Source organism: Artemia sp. Qi Xiang Cuo, chromosome 6 (genome assembly GCF_049724085.1).
Source record: "Artemia sp. Qi Xiang Cuo chromosome 6, ASM4972408v1, whole genome shotgun sequence".
In the NCBI taxonomy this organism is placed as follows: domain Eukaryota; kingdom Metazoa; phylum Arthropoda; class Branchiopoda; order Anostraca; family Artemiidae; genus Artemia; species Artemia sp. Qi Xiang Cuo.
The window spans coordinates 36,053,067-36,071,389 of NC_142799.1; the positions used below are offsets into that span (position 1 = coordinate 36,053,067).

The 18,323-nt window shown below is 35.0% G+C and overlaps 1 protein-coding gene across 1 annotated transcript in view; it reads left to right on the plus strand.

The window, feature by feature from the left end:
* The window catches only part of LOC148951175 (uncharacterized), a 116,988-nt gene extending 99,099 nt beyond the window's left edge, over positions 1–17,889 (plus strand). The window contains exons 12-13 of the mRNA XM_089091013.1: positions 3,652–3,750; positions 17,593–17,889. Of these exons, the coding sequence (XP_088947139.1) occupies positions 3,652–3,750; positions 17,593–17,682 (189 nt within the window). The 3' untranslated portion in view covers positions 17,683–17,889. The remainder of the gene's footprint in view (positions 1–3,651; positions 3,751–17,592) is intronic.
* Positions 17,890–18,323: the final 434 nt, after the last annotated feature.

Below are 18,323 nucleotides of genomic sequence, written 5' to 3' on the forward strand. Positions count from 1 at the left end.
TGAGTGATGTCATTTTTATATACATCCGTATTGCAATGACGTCATGTACCTACTTAAAAGTCTGCACTCATGTTAAAATAATTTTTAAATAGAATCAAGTTTCTACAAAAAATTGCAATCAGTCAATATGTAAACTGAAAAAAAAGGTGTCTGAGCAATAATTTTAATGTTTTAATTCAAACTAGAAAAATACCTGAAATATTAAAAAATTAATTTGTTTTTTTGTCAGATTTAAAGTACTCGACACGTGATTAGGCTTAGAATTTTTAACGCAACCAGTTATATAATGTCAGTAGAAAGACCCTAAAACAAAATTTGCAATAATTAGAAATGATGATTCTTTGGAAACACCACCTTAACTATCAAACGATAAGACCAAGAGAACGGCCCGAACAAACAAAATTCACATTGTGTGAAAATAAACAATCTGGACCATCAATTATGACACAAGACCAATGGGGGCAATTAAAGCAAAGGGTGTTACTAAATTTTCTGAATCAATCAAAACCCAAAATGAAGAAGAATGACAAATAGGCTAGAAGATGTGCAACTGTGAGTATCAAAACGTGTCAAAAATAAAACAAGAATCAAAGACACGAGTGGTTAGAAGATATGTGAAAACGAGAATAAGAGCGAGTCAAAAATGAAAATGAAGAGCCAAAACATGGGCGGTTAGAAGCCATGAGACACCGAGATATTCTGTACCACAAAAACCATCTAGATCGGTCAGAAGTTTGAGAAAATTCGTTAAGAGCCTGAATTTTGGAAAAAAATATTCATGTCTGTGACGTCATGTTTTATGCATCAGAATTTCAATGACGTCATGTGCAAACATAATAATGAATTGAACTTAAAAGTATTTTAATTTTTTGTTTTTAAATAAGTGTTATTTTATCTTAGTTCTCAGTTCCGAATCTCTAAGGCTATTATATGAATTACAAAAATATTTATAATGTCTCATCAAAAATTATAATTTTTCATTGAAACTTGAGAAATACCAGGAAGTTTTAAAAGAAGTTTTATTTTCTATAAGGTCAAACCCAATTATAGCATAAAAAGAGATACAAGATAGAATAAGCAGCAGTAAGCTAACAATTTTCAACACAACCAGTTATAATGCCTGTAGGAAAACCCAAAAAACGAAAATTTGCAATTTTACAAATGATGATTTTATCGCACCACCTGAACTATCATGCGGCTAAAAGATATAAAACAGCGAAAACAAGGAAATATGTGTTTAAAAGATAAGTGGCAGTAAGAATTACAAGCAAATCATGAGAAAGCGATTATCAGAACATGTAAAAAATAGAGTGAAACGAAAAACAAAAAAATGTGTAGTTAGAAGACAAGCGACAGCAAAAATCAGACCGAGTCAAAAATGAAAGTGGAGAACAAAAGAAATATTACGATATAAGAACATCGCCATCATAATCTTCGACGCCAACAAAATGTGGCACAAAACCCAGTACAAATCACTAAAGATGCAATAAACAACACAACTATATATTAAAAGTCATTGGGACCCTTCAAAATTCTATTTGTTCCCTAAGGAGCCCTCTATTTTCCATAGGAAGGAGTAGCAAACAAATCTCACTCATTTGGAGGTTGTTAAGCTACAGTGATGAGAAGGTGCAGTGATAACAGTGGTCAAATATGGCTGTGAAGCATGGGCGCTCCGAAAAGTGGATGAAGATTTGCTAGATTTTTTCCAGAGAAATTGCCTATGGACTGTTCTGGGTACCCACCCGGCTGACTGACCGTATTTCAAACAGTAGGCTGTACGAAAAATGTGGTTCAATCCTGCTTTCTAGGGATATAATGAAAGAAAGGTTGAAATGGCTAGGGCATGTTGTGCGGATGAAGGATGACAGATTGCTGATGATTTTCGGCCAGCCGTCTAGGACTAAACGGAAAGCAGGTCGTCCTCGCCTGGGGTGGGAGGACGTCATAAAGAAAGATTTAAAGTAAATGGGAACTTCATGGGAGGGTGTAAAAAAGGATTCTTTGAAGAGATTGGGATGGAGGAGGAGCCTGCGTAGCTTTGTCGGCCTCAGGTGGTTTGGTGCTGCTGTAAGTTGTTAGTAATAGTAGTAGTGGAGATTGTTACATAGAAACAGAATTAATAAATATACAAGCTTACCACTTGCCGATTGCAGTTTATAATTATTGTATCTAACCTATATTGACGCCAAGACATCAAGAAGAAGCTCATATTGTCTGCCGTTACAAGATAAGTGAAAATGAGGATCAATATAGACAAGCCTCGAAATTGGATATATAATTTATTTTCTTCTTAAAACTCGCAAATTGACACTTTTGGACACAAAGAGAGTCTAAGTAGGTCACAACCTTAAGACAGAATTTGTATTTTTCCCAGGGTGGCTGTATCGAACCAATGATGACGTCATGACACCAAGAACAGACTCAAATTGTCTGCGTTTAAAAAAGAAGAGACAATGAGAATCCATATGTAGACGTATGCTGCGTGCCGAATACCGGGGACTATATATATATATATATATATATATATATATATATATATATATATATAGAGAGAGAGAGAGAGAGAAAATCTTTCAGTTTATTTTCGTTGGACTAAATTTCATTAATGTTTAACAGATTATCGCCGATTGAACTTAGACAAAACTATTTCTTAAAGACAATTCAAGCATGCAATACCCGAACTCTACTTCAATAGATTTTATACATTTTAATAACCATAAATTTTTTACTTTATTATTATCGAGCCTACTTATCTAAAGCACTTGTCCAGACCCTGACCGACATTTTTAGGCGACTGATCCTGTTTCGTATTAAGTTCTCTTGAGAAAGTAGGATACTGCGAGAGAAATGATCCTAAGACCTACTGAAGAAAACCTCTTAAATACTAAGGAAAGACGTCTGATGCACTTTGGTCTCCGAAAATATTATGCACTAAACAAATCTGGGGCTCAAATATGGGCTCTATTGCGAAGAGGAAGAAAAAAATCTGTTTCATGTTTTTTATTTCGTAGGGTGTAATAATTGATAATATGGGAAAATATAAGGTGATCTCTCTAAAGCATGAAAAATTTATACCTGGAAACCTTACAATGGACGAGCAAGTTCTTTTTTTCAATGCTGGTATGTCTTGTCATTAAATATAACTTTTTGTGCCATTCAGTAAACTTTTTGTCATTAAATATAACTTTTTGTGCATTCAGTAAACAACGTGATTTTTTAGGTGACTGATCCTGTTTCGTATGGAGTTCTCTTGAGAATGCCGAATACTGTAATAATATGATAATATGTGAAAATATAAGGTGATCTCTCTAAAGCATGAAAAATTTATACCTGGAAACCTTACAATGGACGAGCAAGTTCTTTTTTTCAATGCTGGTATGTCTTGTCATTAAATATAACTTTTTGTGCATTCAGTAAACAACGTGATTTTTTAGGTGACTGATCCTGTTTCGTATGGAGTTCTCTTGAGAATGCCGAATACTGTAATAATATGATAATATGGGAAAATATAAGGTGATCTCTCTAAAGCATGAAAAATTTATACCTGGAAACCTTACAATGGACGAGCAAGTTCTTTTTTTCAATGCTGATGTGTCTTGTCATTAAATATAACTTTTTGTGCATTAAGGAAACAACGTGATTTTTTAGGTGACTGATCCTGTTTCGTATGGAGTTCTCTTCAGAATGCCGAATACTACGAGAGAAATGATCCTACAACATACTAAAGAAGATATCTTAAATACTAAAGTAAGACGTCTAATCCACCCTGATCTCTGAAAATATTATGCACTGAATGAATCTGGGGCTCAAATATAGGCTCTGTTGCAAACAGGAAGAAAAAAAAAATATATTTCGTGTTTTTTATTTCATAGGGTGTAACTACATGAAATATGAAACATATGAAATATAGAATACAAAACAATGTAAGGTGATCCCTCCAAAGTATGAAAAATTAATATCTGGAAACCGTACAGGGGACGAGGAGGTTCTTTTCTTTAATGCAGTCTTTTCTTTTATCAAAATTAGTATTTCAAAAATTCCACTAAGTCGCTGTCACCAGTTTGTCTAATATTCCTAGCATCACCGGTGTAATTACCTGGTCCTGCCTGGGTATATTGCACAGCGCCCCAGTGCCATTACTGATGGCACTAGTATATGGTATCGCGGCCCACGGTCTTCGTGGACTATTCTGCCACCAATATTCGTAATCTATTGGGCTTTCTGGGTCGGTCTTGAAGCCACTATGGTAATTCCTCTGGCACCACGGTGCCACGATCAACTCTGATGTGCCATGGATTCTACGAGTGCTACACTTGCCGATTTCCTATACCCAGTAGAGATGTGATAAGCATATTTTCCATGATATACATCTACCCCGTCATGGGCCCATGGTCTCAAGCCCAGAATTCTTCTTTCAAAAATCTTAATTTACTTCAGGAAAGCTATCTCGCATAATATAGGGCCCTTTTCCTATACCATTTAGACTCTAGAGTCTAGACTCTAGACTCTGCCTAGGTTAGAAAAAGGTCAAAAGTAAAAGTAGGAAAAGCTTACTAATTCTCAAATAAACTTTATAATACGAACTAATCACAAAAGCAAACAAAAAAACTTCACGACTTGCCTCTCGCGTGGAGGTTCGTGTAGCTCCAACCAAAGACAATAAATAACTCTTTCAAACCTAGGTACAAAATTCACCTTTGGATTTTGCAAGCTAAATTTATACCTATATAAGTCTAGCTATTTTTTAGCTAGACTTAGCGAGACATTTCTTAGAGGCTAGCCCATTAGCAGATTCTTTCAAGACGTCTCGTACTGGGTTAACCAAGAGAGAATATTAACAGGGCGAAATGGCACTTATTAAGTAGGCCCAGCGTTGAAGTATTGAAACTAATAATAAATTAAATTAGATTTACAAAAAGGGTATTTATCTCTTACACAGGGCCAAGGGACCCAACAGTAAACTATTATTATTTTGTTTGCAAAAAACTCTATCAATAATCTATGGGGGGTATGTAGAAGGTTTTTGTAGCTGGATGCCATTAGTGGAGGTGGAGCGTAAACGTCTGTGTTGAAGTGTTTTGGAAGATAACCTATCATTAATAATTAAAACAAGAAAAAAAATCGAGCCAAAGGAAAAATTAAAATTTCTTTGACCAGACAAGCAGAAGATGAGGTTTGATTTATGGCCCTCAAAATCCTAATATCTTATAATTTCCCTTTTAAATACCAAAAATCAAAATCAAAATATTTTTTGCTCCATAGCTGAAAACCACAATTTTCTAAGGTTTAGCCCAAGATCCCTGGGGTGGGGGGGGGGGTATCATTAACATTTAAAATAAATAAGAAATCGAATGGTGAAGAATAATTACTAAACATAATTAGAATTGAAAAAAATACGACCAGGCTTTTTAAGAGGGGAGAGTATATACAAATTTTATTTTTAAATCTTTGTTAACCTTGATGTTGAATATTATTAAGAAATTTTCAAAGAAGTGCGTCTTTATCTTATGATGAGATGAAGGGACACTGCATGTATTTTATTCGTGTGTTTATCTTTTATGATTTTATATTTTTTATTTATAAAATGAGTTAGATATTGGAATCGCAGGAATTTGGCCAAAAGTATATTACATGAGGGTTAATAATTTATTTTAACATATTCGTAAGAAGTATTTTAGTTTCAGAAAATGGACAGATATGTGTAATATAGGATAAACACCTTCGAAATTGGAAAGTTTACCAAAAGTTGTTATCATAGGCAGCGCAACAATTCTGCCTAAGTAAAAAGCGGTATGGGCACAATAAATGAGTCACTTATTATTATTATTATTTTTTTACCAAGGCACTCGTACTGGGCGTCAAGACGTCTCGTACTGGGTTAACCAAGAGAGAATATTAACAGGGCGAAATGGCACTTATTAAGTAGGCCCAGCGTTGAAGTATTGAAACTAATAAGAAATTAAATTAAATTCGTATAGAAGGAGTTGTTGTAAAAAATTCGTTCGGAAGAGGCTCATCAAAAGTAATTAGAGGGCAACCAGCACCCTTCCCAATCCCGTAAATTCTCCAAACACATCCAATTAAAATTCTTAATAGGCCATTTTGTTCAGCATAGTTGAACGGTCTAGTAAATATGTCTCCATGAATGTCAACTCCCCAAAGCCCTCGGGGCACGGGCTATAAGCTATACAATTGGAGACAAGTTACAAGTATACAGTTAGACAGGACAAATTCAATTTGAGTCCCAAAGCCCTCGGGGCACGGACTATAAGTTATACAATAAAGAGAAGTGGGCATGTTTGACCTTTAATGTCAAAAAAGACAAAAGGCATTCAGGTAAACTTTTCAGTGAATGTTCAGGGGAGTGTAAAACTAAATCAAAATGCGTTATATACATGCGAGTTGTCAAAGGGGGGTATCTCAAGGTTGACTGAGTGTATTAACTTGGAACTTTCAGGAAATGATGAGGGGGGTGATCAATTGACCGAAAAGGCAATATCTGCACGCTACTACAACTATTACTATCTACTATAGATATAGATAGTAGCGTACTAACTGCACACTACTACTACTATTGCTACTACTACTACTATTACTACTACTACCACCACTACTTGTACAATTGAGTATGAAGTTGATAATTATTGAGAGAATATTGAGGGGAAGTTAGAACTAAATCAGAACACACTATGTGCATTTTGATAGTCAAAAAGGCGTATCTCAGGAGTAGATTAGGACATTAAGTTTGAACTTTCTGGGAGAATTTAACGGTTATGTTAAGTCTCATTTTCATGTACTCCATCCAAATTAGTCCGTTAGGGTGGCACTTTTTTCAACTTTATAATTTTATATCTTTTTCAATCAGCGTGGTTTATTAGTCAAAATTAAAACATATGGCGGACCACATCCAACCAAATTAATTCATTATTGTTTATCAAGTAGGTTTGACAACCTTGGTTCACGTAAATTGTCTTTCCAACGGCTTTCTGATAAGATTTTGAAGTGAGATTGAAAAAAGAAAAAAATAAAGGCTGAGCAGTCTTTGGCACCTGGTATTTTTTTCAGGTTTAGTTGTAAATCTGAAAGTATTGTTTTATAGTCAATTTACTAGTTTTTTCCTTCAAGGATGCTTGCACAATATAGATGATTCGGGTTAGCTAGCCATTTTGTGGGGGATCGAAAAACGTTACAAAAGAAAATAATTTCTATAATTTCCCACTGCTTTCCCATTTACAAAAAAAAATTAAGAGAGAAAAGACGGATTTAAACTGAATTAAGCTTCTTCCACTGCTCTATTTAAATTTAACCCGTTTTTTTCTGTCGTATGCTTGTTTTAAAGTCAATAATCTCTAGGTTGTTTTCCCCGTCGGTTAAGTTTGTAGAGCATTGTTGACAAGCTTTTTGTGAGGTGATAGCTTTCTTATTACAAAACAAAACATTTGTTGTAAAATAAAAGATTTCATATATATCCGTACCAGACCGCCAGAACCTGAACCTTTCTTTAAAAAATCACAGTTTATACATAATCCAGTATGATCATTCTCTATCTCACCCATTATAAAAACCCGGACCGGGGTGCGAGTGCTCCGGAGAACGTTTTTACACATATAAACATAAGCGAAGTCAGATTAGGGGTAATGCTGTTTAGTTTTTTTCCGTCTTTTTCCAAAAAAGTGATTTTAAAAAATCGTAAATAGACTAACCTGAATTCCCGCTAATGCAGAAATAAGTGAGAGGAGCTTTTTGTTTGCAACGAGAACGAAGACCAGAAATTATCTGCAATAAGCTTACTGGTATATTCTGTCTACTGTGTTAAAAAATATACAGATGTAGAAGTACAGACCTCACAATGTGGTAATGAGAAATTGACAATAGGTACTTCAGAGGTATATATTTTTTTTTTTATTTCAAAACATTTTCGCAAAGGCAAAATCACCTTTGTACCGTAAAACCTGGATTACTCATTAAGGAGCCAAGCATAAACGATATTGTCATTTTATGCCAGAGTCCCATCAATGTCAAGCGTGTCGACAAAAAAAAAATTTGAATGACCAACACCGGATCCTAGCGGGAGGAGTTGCCAGGTTTGAGCCCCCCCGCCCTTATATTTTGGCGTAAGCTGCCACAGGTACCAAAAATGATTTACAAGAATTTTTTAATTTTTATTTTACCCCCCCCCCAAAAAAAAAGCCTTTCGCCCCACAAAAAACAACTGGAAACGCCCTTGCGCCTGTTGTTTGGCTTGTGTTTTTTTTAATGTGGAACTCGTATTTAAGAAGCAGAAACCTAAGATGGCAAGAAACGGGCTAGAAAAGATTGCAACACTCATTTGTTTCCAACTATTTGTGAAACTAACAAACAATTTACTTGTTTAGAAGAGTTTTATTCATAGCTCATAACATAGTTTTAGCACCAATTTTCACAAGATATATACAACAAAGCAAATGTAACACATTAGCAAGATACATATTCTTATTGTAGGCTAGTGAGGCAGGAGAGGGTGGTGACAGACGCCTTAAATAGTGCATTAAAAGGCCCATTAAAAAAAATACCAAAAAATAATTGTTTGGTTATGCTGATTCCAAAAATATCGATCTCTTTAACTTTCAAGTTTATCATCGAAAGTTACGAGCCCCAGCAAACTCGCTCTTTACCCTCGCTCTTTACCCTCAAATTTGACTTCTTACCAAAATTCTTAAAGAGTAACTGCTGAAGCCCATGATCTATTGAATTGGAATAAAATGTTTTTTTATTTTTAATACACGTATTTTTTTTACAATAAAAACCAAGTAATTAAGGACTGTAGGCAGCCCCCTCATGCACGTACTATCTCCTTAACCCTTTAATTTCTCATGTTAATTATTATTATTATAAAAAAAAATTGTTTTTTTTAAAATTTATTCTCTTATTATTTTTAATCAATACTGAACCATCTCTTCCCCCCCCCCTTAGTGGATTATCCCATGAAAAATTAGTTCTACCTGGATGGATAACCATGGATCATAAGCCGTCGCTAAACACTTTTATTCACTTTCACCAAGGAGATAATTTTAATTTAAAAATTCCTCCGGGGTAAAAAAAACCCTCCTGAACAATACCATCCTCGCTGAAAATTCTTCATGAAATATTTACAATGGAAAATCTTCTTCTTCGCTCCCAAAAAGTTTCTGTATATTTCCAAATAACAAACACTTTTGATTGGTAACACTAAACTAAATTAATTTCATACTTTTGGAATCAGCATAAAATACATTTCTTGTGATGCATCATTTAGAATTTTGGTTTACTGTTGGTTCAAGCTGCTCCTTATTTACAGCAGCTCTCTACGATAAACTGTTTATTTTCCAGTAATGTCAACATATTAAAACGTATGTATAATTTACAAAAAGTGTACCTCTTTCATTAATTTGGCACAAGATAAAAAAATGGAAAAAGAAGACCAATGAAAGATAAAAAAAAAAAAAAGCCTGAACAATTCAAAAATGACTTTTGCCCTTTATAGGTAATATTACCTTAACTATGCAGCCCCTACTCTGTACATGATATTGTGCACGAGTATGCTAAAGTTTAAATACACTTGGAACTTTTTTTTAATTTTAGCTGTGTTTTACACCTTTTTTTTGCATATTGCTTGCTTTTTCCCCAAAGAATTCGATAACTGTTCTGCAAAAACAAGTTTTTCTAATGTAAGTAAAGAGCCATAATTCAATAAGCTTTTTCTTTGTAAAATAATTAAATTGCCTATTAATATTAGCCTACCTCTTACGAAAAAAATCAGAATAAATATTCTTAGAGTTCATCAAAAAAGGACATCAATTGTGAATTGAATCTCAGGGAAGGTGAGATAATCGGAAAAAGACCTAAAAAGGCTCAGCTAAAAATCACATAATCCTCAATTGTGACTTAAACTTTACACAGAGTTTGTTTTAGTTGTGATCCCACCATGGTGAATCTTAGAGTCCTGCAAGACCAAAAACTGCCGGATTTTTAAATTTTAACAAATTAATCTTTATCTTAGTTCTCTATTTTTACTTATAATTCATATACCTGTAAGTTCCATTAAATTAGTTAAATCGGTGGTATTGAAAAAATACTTACTAGTGATCATTTATCTTGAGCAATTCCGTAGCGAAGTGATATATGTTAACGATATAATTTTCGTTAAGCAGATCCTTAAAGTTTTTGTCTTTGCTCTGCTTCCCCGGTCCTTGAAAAGTTTTGAAACCGTGAATATCTGCTTTTTCTTACTCTTTTTGTATTTCATCCAACTTCTTCCGGCCATCTGCATCTAATTGCCCATATAAACCTTGATCGGAAGAAGATGTAGGCTCTAGGATTGGTACAGACCATGTTGCAGCCAAGTTTGCATATTTTTGTACAGGGGGTGGAAGTCTGGAGTCAGATTCGGCTGAACCGCCTGTTTCAAAAAATTGGACATTTTTCTGGGTAGGTGGTATAGGGTCTGCTGAACCAACATTTCCCTTTTTATTTGAAGTATTTTCACCAATACTTTTAATTTTTCTGCAAGATAAAAATAGGAGCCTAGAGAATAAGCTTATGCCAGGGTTTCCTTGTAACTCTACCCTCATTCAATCCAGGTTAGGTTAAAAACAGACTAGGTTATGTAAAAAAGAACATATCCGTTCTTAGGGGTGGGGCAACAGGGTCAGCTGCCCCCGGCGCTACATCAAGGAAGGAGGCGCCCGGAGGATTGCCTACTTCGATCGAATTTTTCACTTTGATTCGGCTTTTTTGCTTTTATTTGAGTCGGGAGGGGGGCATTGTAATTAATTTTTGTACTTGTTAAATATCCAGCACACAATCGAGATGCGAGTGTGTTATAAATATTTAACAAGTACAACAATTTTTCCCTGGGGACTCGCAACTTCAGGGACACCTCTGTAATAAAGGGAAGATTGCGGCTAATGTTGTTGATAATATTTTAAGGAAAAGTCATCACAGAATAACAGTAGTACTATGAAATTTACTTTTCCATATATCATGACCGTATTTATAACAATATAGTGTTTCTTAAGAGTATAATTCTATGGGTTATAGGCATTTAACCCCCCGGAAAATACCCCCCCCCCCCGCAGAAAATACCACCCCAGAAAATACCCCCAACGTGGCAAATCTCCCCCCCGCGCAGAAAATACCCCGCATAGAAAATACCCCGCTCCCGTGACAAGTGGTATGAAAGGAGTTGTCCCTTCCACAAGACCTTGCTCTTTACACAAAAGTTTGGACTTTTTGTCCTAATTCTTTAAGAACAATTCCTTAAAAACAAATGGCCGTTTAATTAGAACAATAAGCTTTGTTTTAAAATTCTATAAAAAAAAATTAGCGTAAAGAGTGAGGTCTTGAGGAGGAGACAACCCTTTTAATATACGTATTAATTGCTGTTCGTTTTAAATTTTGATGTTGCTCCTTACTTTCACTTGAAAAAGCTTGTTTTTTTTAAAATTTAATTCCTGATCATTTTGAAATAATACCGGAAAATCTGGCTCTCTCTCCATAAAAAATTCCGGTACTTGTGTATTATACGCCACTCGCTCAAGTTTACGATGTGTAATACTCAAGAATAAACCGGTTTCTTTGCTAGTTTCTTGTTATTTTAGCAACAAATTTGGGCTAAATATTTTCACATTGGGGGGGAGGGTAAAGTAGAGCGGCTCGGCATGAAAAATAAGTTAGGCACAATTGGTCTTCATATGAGGAAGTACGAATTGTTGTCTGACTTAAAACGGTCCAAATTCTTTACCCTCTCCGTCTTATGTGCAAATATATAGCACAAATTATCTATTTCACATCTATGATGTCACTTGTCCTTGTCTTGTCTTGCGCTAAGCTGAAAGAAACTAACAAAGACACTGATTTGTTCTCGAGTTTTACACAGCGTAAACTTCAGTGAGTGGCGCATAATACACAAGTACTATTCTCCCCTCTACGGAAAAAAACACAAATAGATTTTCAAATTTTAACAGCCTTATTGTCCACGGGGGGGGGGGGTATTTTCCGTGGGGGTACACGCTGGCCACCAATTCTAACATATATAAACAACTATAACTAAGAAATTGTCACTTAATAATTGCGGTTTGTTTCTATTAATCAGAGTATGATGTTTCCTTCCATTATTACCCATATTTTGAAGTGTCTGTTAAAATAACATTTTATCTAGTAATTGTATTGAAATATTAGCAAAAAAATTTTCATCGGGTCAAGAAAGTGACAGTAAAGTTATAGATATTACTTTTTCTTTCATTGGTTTGACATTACGAACCAACTGTTGTTGTGAAATAAGGGAGAAAAATATACCTACAAAATTATTTTTTTAACTATACCTGTAGCCAGTCTAGCTCTTAGTTCCATTGTAACTGTTGTGATTATTACTTGGAAACTGGGGCGGATCCAGGATTTTTTAGGGGGGGGGGTGCAAAATAGGTTGAACCGATAAAAATTAGGGGGGGGGCAAAATAGGTTGATCCGATAAACTTGCGTTAGGAGCAAGTTTAATTAACGCAAACATGGGTTAATTAAATAAATTAAACTACTTTAGTTTACGCTAGGCGGGGGCTCCCCCACCCCCCCCCCCTGGGTCCAACAATGCTTGGGAAAAGCGCGAATGGCAAATTTATGACTATATTTATTTTTTCGCAAGCTAACTTTCAAAAGTTTACCCGTAATTCGATCAAATGAACGAATATGAAGATAATTTTATCTTTTTCATGCAACATTTTCATTTGCATACTTAGTGTGGATTAGAAGCAAATGTACATAGATTAATGAAACGTACATAAATAAATTAAATTGAGATTTGTAAGCAACTTTGAACAAAATAATACCAAAAGAAATAACTCCTTTTGTTCTAAAAAGAAAATGCATCGAATTGGATATCCAAGATTAGATAGAAACAGAACAAATGCAAATAAAAAATATTACTTACTTTTTGAACTGTCCTGAGTTTCGCTTCAGCTTCTTTCCTCCGTTTTTATTTCCCATAATCAATCACACAGTCCGATACACAGAAAAAAATATTCAAATCACCCTAGCCGAGAACTTTTTGTCTTGTGTGATTGTAAAATTGGTGTTTCTAGACAGCTAGACAAAACGGTAGCCGCCCACTTTAAATGCATTTCAAACAGCCTTCTGAAAGGATCCGCCCTTTATTCTTTGAATGAGAAATAGCGAAGCGAAGTCCATCTATTTTTGTAACAATTTAACATTTTTTGCGTTTTCTTGCAAGTTTACGTTATTTTCTACAGAAACATCTAAGTAATATAAGAAATCTGCCACGGTGACTGCATAGATCTGAAGCTAATGAACAATATGATACAAATACATTGTCTATCCCGTCAAAATAGTAGCTTCAAATTAGTCGCAAAATTCTCTGTTTTTAAAGAGCATTTTTCTGTCTAAAAAAAAATTTGAATCATATTTCAAAATATAACTCGGTGAATTCATAAATCTAAGTGTCAACTATCTAATAGTACTAAAATTGTCATCTTTAGTCGAAAATTGAAGACGGCACTCGGTTTATTTAAAAATGGTCAAAAACATGAATACTTTATATAAACCTTAAGGTTTATGTAAACTGTAAGGTTTACAACTGTAAGGTTTATGTAACTGTAAGGTACAACTTATGTAAGGGGGAAGATCTTTTGACCAAAAGGCAATAAGTCCACGCTACTACTAACCACTACTGCTACTATTAATACTGCTACTTCAGCTACTGCTTGTATTACAATCACTCATTAGGCTAAAAGCATTAGGATGAAAATTTCAGGTAGTGTTGAGGGTGAAGTTAAACGAAATTAAAACACTCTTTGAACACAGACGTTACCAAAAGGGCATATCGACAATATTCATAGCAACGGCTAGTTGTATTAAGTTGAAACTTCCAGGGCTTGATGAGGTGGATGTTCAACTAACCAAACAACAATACGTTAATGCAACTACTGCCACTTTACTAGTGCTATTGCTGCTAATGCTTGTACTAGTCCTACAACTAGTACTGCTATTACTTCTACTACTACTTCTACCGTGACTGCTATTACAACTATGGCTAAGGGTATCCAAGTGAAGTTTTAAGAAATATGGAGAAGATTGGGGGGTTAACCTGAGTCGCAACACACCGTCAGCATGCAAGTTGTCAAAAGAGCGTATCAGCAATACCTCAGGAGTGGCTTGGTGCGTGAAGTTGTAATTTTAAGGTCTTTTTTTTACGGAAGTTGAACTAACCAAAAGATAATATTTGCATTCTATTACTAATTCTACAACTCCTACTACTATTACTACTGCTACTACTACTACTGCTGCTACAATCACTTCTGCTAGTATTATTACTACTACTACTACTACCAAAGCTAAGGCTACTGCTACTAATTTTACTGCTTCTATTGCTACTGCTACTGTTATTACCACAGGAACTAAGCAACTACTAATACTACTACTACTGCTAATATAACTGATGCTACTACTTCAGCTATTGCTTCTATTACAACCACTAATAAGGCTAAGAGCATTAATATGAAAATTTTTGGTAGTGTTGAAGGGGAAGTTGAACGAAATTCAAACACACTATGAGCCCACAGGTTATCAAAAGGGTCTATCGGCAATATTCATAGCAACACCTAATTGTATTAAGTTGAAACTTCCACGGTTTATGGAGGTGGATGTTCAACTAATCAAAAGGCAATATGTTAATACTACTGCTGCCACTGTACTATTGTTATTACTGTTAATGCTTGTACTAGTCCTGCAGCTAGTACTACTCGTACTTCTACTGCTAATTCTACTATGACTGCTATTACAACTATGGCTAGGGGTATGACGGTGAAATTTTCATAGAATATTGAGGAGATGGAGGGGTTGACCTGAATCACAACACACCGTCTGCATGCAGGTTGTCAAAAGGGTGTATCAGCAACATCTTAGGAGTGGCTTGGTGCGTGAAGCTGAAACAACGTGAAGTTGATCTTTTTTTTTCGGGGAAGTTGAACTAACCAAAAGGCAATATTTGCATCCTACTACTACTTCGACAAATCCTGTAAGTTACACAATTTGCCCATTGTTTACATGTAGTGTTTATTATTGGGGAAGAGGGCATGCTTGATCTTGGATGTTCAAAAAGACAAAGTGCATTTGGCGAAGCTTTTGAAGAATGTTGAGGGGAGTGTTGAGCAAAATAAAAACATGTTATGTGTTCACAGGCTGACAAAAGACACGCTGTATTGAAAACACGAAATTGAAACACGATCGAAACACGCTGTATGTATGCAGGGTTTCAAACAGCCGTATCGGCAGCAAATCAAGAACGGCTTAGAGTATTAGGTTGAAACTTTCATAGTGTTGTGAGGGATATGTTGAACTAATAAAAATGTGAGCTACTATGTATAAGCTGCAACTACTAGTTGTAGTAGTACTACTACTGCTGATAGTACTAATATTTCCAAGGCTAATAGTATTAATGCAGAACTGTGAGGGACTGTCGAAGGTGACGTTCGGCTAAATCAAAACACGCTATGTGACTGCAGCTTATCAACAGGATTTATAAGAAATACCTCAGAAACGGCTCAACATATTGAATTGAAACAATCAGGGCATGAGGAGGTAATGTTGCACTAGACAAAAAGGTGCAATGTAACTAATAATACAACGGCTATCACTAATGCTGCTCCTCCTACTACTTCTGCTAGGTTACAGGGTATTACGTATACCCAAGAATAGGGTATGAGGTAGAAACTTCTGCTGAAAAATTATATTGCTTTAAAACTAAATCTAAAGGCACTTTGTTAATTCTGGTTGCCCATAAGACGTCTCGGCAATAGTTCAAGAACAACTGAGGATACTAAGTTCAAACTCTCAAGGCTACCACTATTACTACATCTGTTCTTACAATTGAACTAAATCAAAAGAGTGCAAGTTCATCCAGGATGTCAGATAAAGATACAATGCTTTGGGAATGGTATCAAGCTTATTTTTCAAGAAATTTTAAGGAGGTATAAACTAAATTGAACAATATTATGTGTGTCCAGATTTTCAAAAGGGTATATTCTTTTAAAAATTGCCCAAAAATTTTGTCCAACATATAATTAGTAAGTTAAACTATGGATCCTTATGAAAAAAAAACTTCCAAAAGATTGAAATATTCTTTTCTTTTCCAAAGAAAAAGACCATGTAGCCTAAATAAAAATTGAACAGAAGTTAATTTTTTAAGAAAATTTCACAAAAAAATTTTTATTGATTGTGATTTGTTATAGGTTCTACGCTTGCAAAATTATTTGACTTCCTTTCTGCTTTTTTTGGTTAGTATAGCTCTTTACTTTTCTCTGAAAAACTGATTTTTTGGAAAAAGTTTTTAAATTAATATTATTATAACATTATATCGATTTCTGCCAAGAGTAATTGCTTATGTGCAACAATAAAAACGGAGATTTTGCAAAAAGATACAGAAGTAAAAAATATTATTATACTAAGGGAGGAACATTTTCACAGGAAAATGAAAAGAAAAATGTGTGTGATTTATGTGCTTTTTAGCCCTAAAGAATAATGGGAAAGAATTAAGCTTAGCATAGGCTATGTGGCTCATTCAAAGGATTTAATGGTCCCCGAAAGGGAGGGAAAGAGGTCAAAAGGATGGATTCCTACAAAAATAGGGTTTGTAATAGAAAATATTTTTAATTATTATGTAACTACCAATATTTGATAACAAAGATTAACATACATCTACTGCCGATAACTACTTTGCTAAAATTTATTGCTCTCAGCAGCTCCCTTATCCAAATACGTAAAGGTTTACCACTTGTGATGTAGGCGTATTTAGTGCAGATTCAAAGGGAATAGTGTTCCCCAATTGGGAAAATTTTTAAGGGTAAGTTTTGGTGTAGAGGGAGCACACTCAAACCAATACTCTATACAATCCCCGTAGGACACCAGCGAAGGTAGCCCACGCTTAAAGCTTAATACTTGCTTTAAATGTATTTCTTTTCATTGGCTAATGTCTTTAGCCGTTATTTACCCGACCATAAATCGGCGTAACAAAATCAATACTCTGATACTCCTTCTCTATTTAGTAACATTTTCAACTAAATCAAAGCAATCAGGTGCGACAAACTCTCCAACCTACTTCCTGGATTAGGGGAAAATCACTAATGTAACACATTAGAAAAAAAAAATTCACTTTTCTGTCGCACGACAGCAACCAATTAGTGATGGGAATCAAAATGAACCATATAGATAGACTAAAACATCCTAATTACGAAATATCAGGTAGAAAACCAAACGGTACTTCCTAAATATATCTGAAAGAATTTAAATTCAAGGCACTAGAAAGAGCAACGGAAGCCAGATTCATAAAACAAATTCATAAATGGCAAAATAGCAAATTTGAAAGTCCCTCCCCTCCCAGCTGGCTGATATTCGTAGGAATTTTTCTATCCGTACCCATTCCCCTACAAAACTATTTCCATCACTGCAAACATTGTTGCATTTAACTTGATTTAAAATATGCGAAAGTAAACTTATTGACTCTCATTCCTCTTGCGGAATTCAAAGCAACCTATTTTAATATTCCTATTTTTTCCCTTTTAGGCTCAAAGAAAGGATGAACATGAGGAGCTGCTCAAACTTGGATTGCAAAGGCTATTCAGCGCTGATTGTAAAGCGACTTCCCTCGCTTGATGAGACATCTATATTTCAAAACGATGAATTTACCAAAAAAGTGATATTTTGGGAGTTCCGTAACGGCGGAGTGTAATTAAAATTGCAAGTCCTTAAACTGGCTATTGAAACTGAAAGAAAGAACTATGCAAAAAAAAAATTACGAACCTTGAATTATTCTTTATCCTTCTAAATGGAAAACACCTGAATTCACTATTGAAGCTTAAATAAACCGGAAATTTTAGTATGTCACTTCGTTCCCAACTTATTTAGATTTTTCTACTTTTACCCCCAAATGTATTATCAACATTTTTTCTCTTGCAGCAATAGTTGAGGTATTTAAGCCTTGAAGTGTCTCTACTATTTATTGAACACAGAGGAAAAAAACTAATTGTTATAGTTAACAGTAGAAAAATTTACAGTTTTACTTTTTTACTTCTGATAAATTTATATCTTGTAATTTTTGATGTCGTTTTCTTCTCTCGCTCTCGGTCTCTCTCGCTCTCGGACTTCGTCTCTCTCGGTACCTCTCGCTCTCTGTCCCTCTTGTTCTCGGTCTCTCTAGCTCTCAGCCTCTCGCACACTCTCTTGGCCTCAGTATCCCTCGCTCTTGGTTTCTCTCGCTTTCGGTCTACTCGCATAATCTCTCGCTCTCGGTCTCT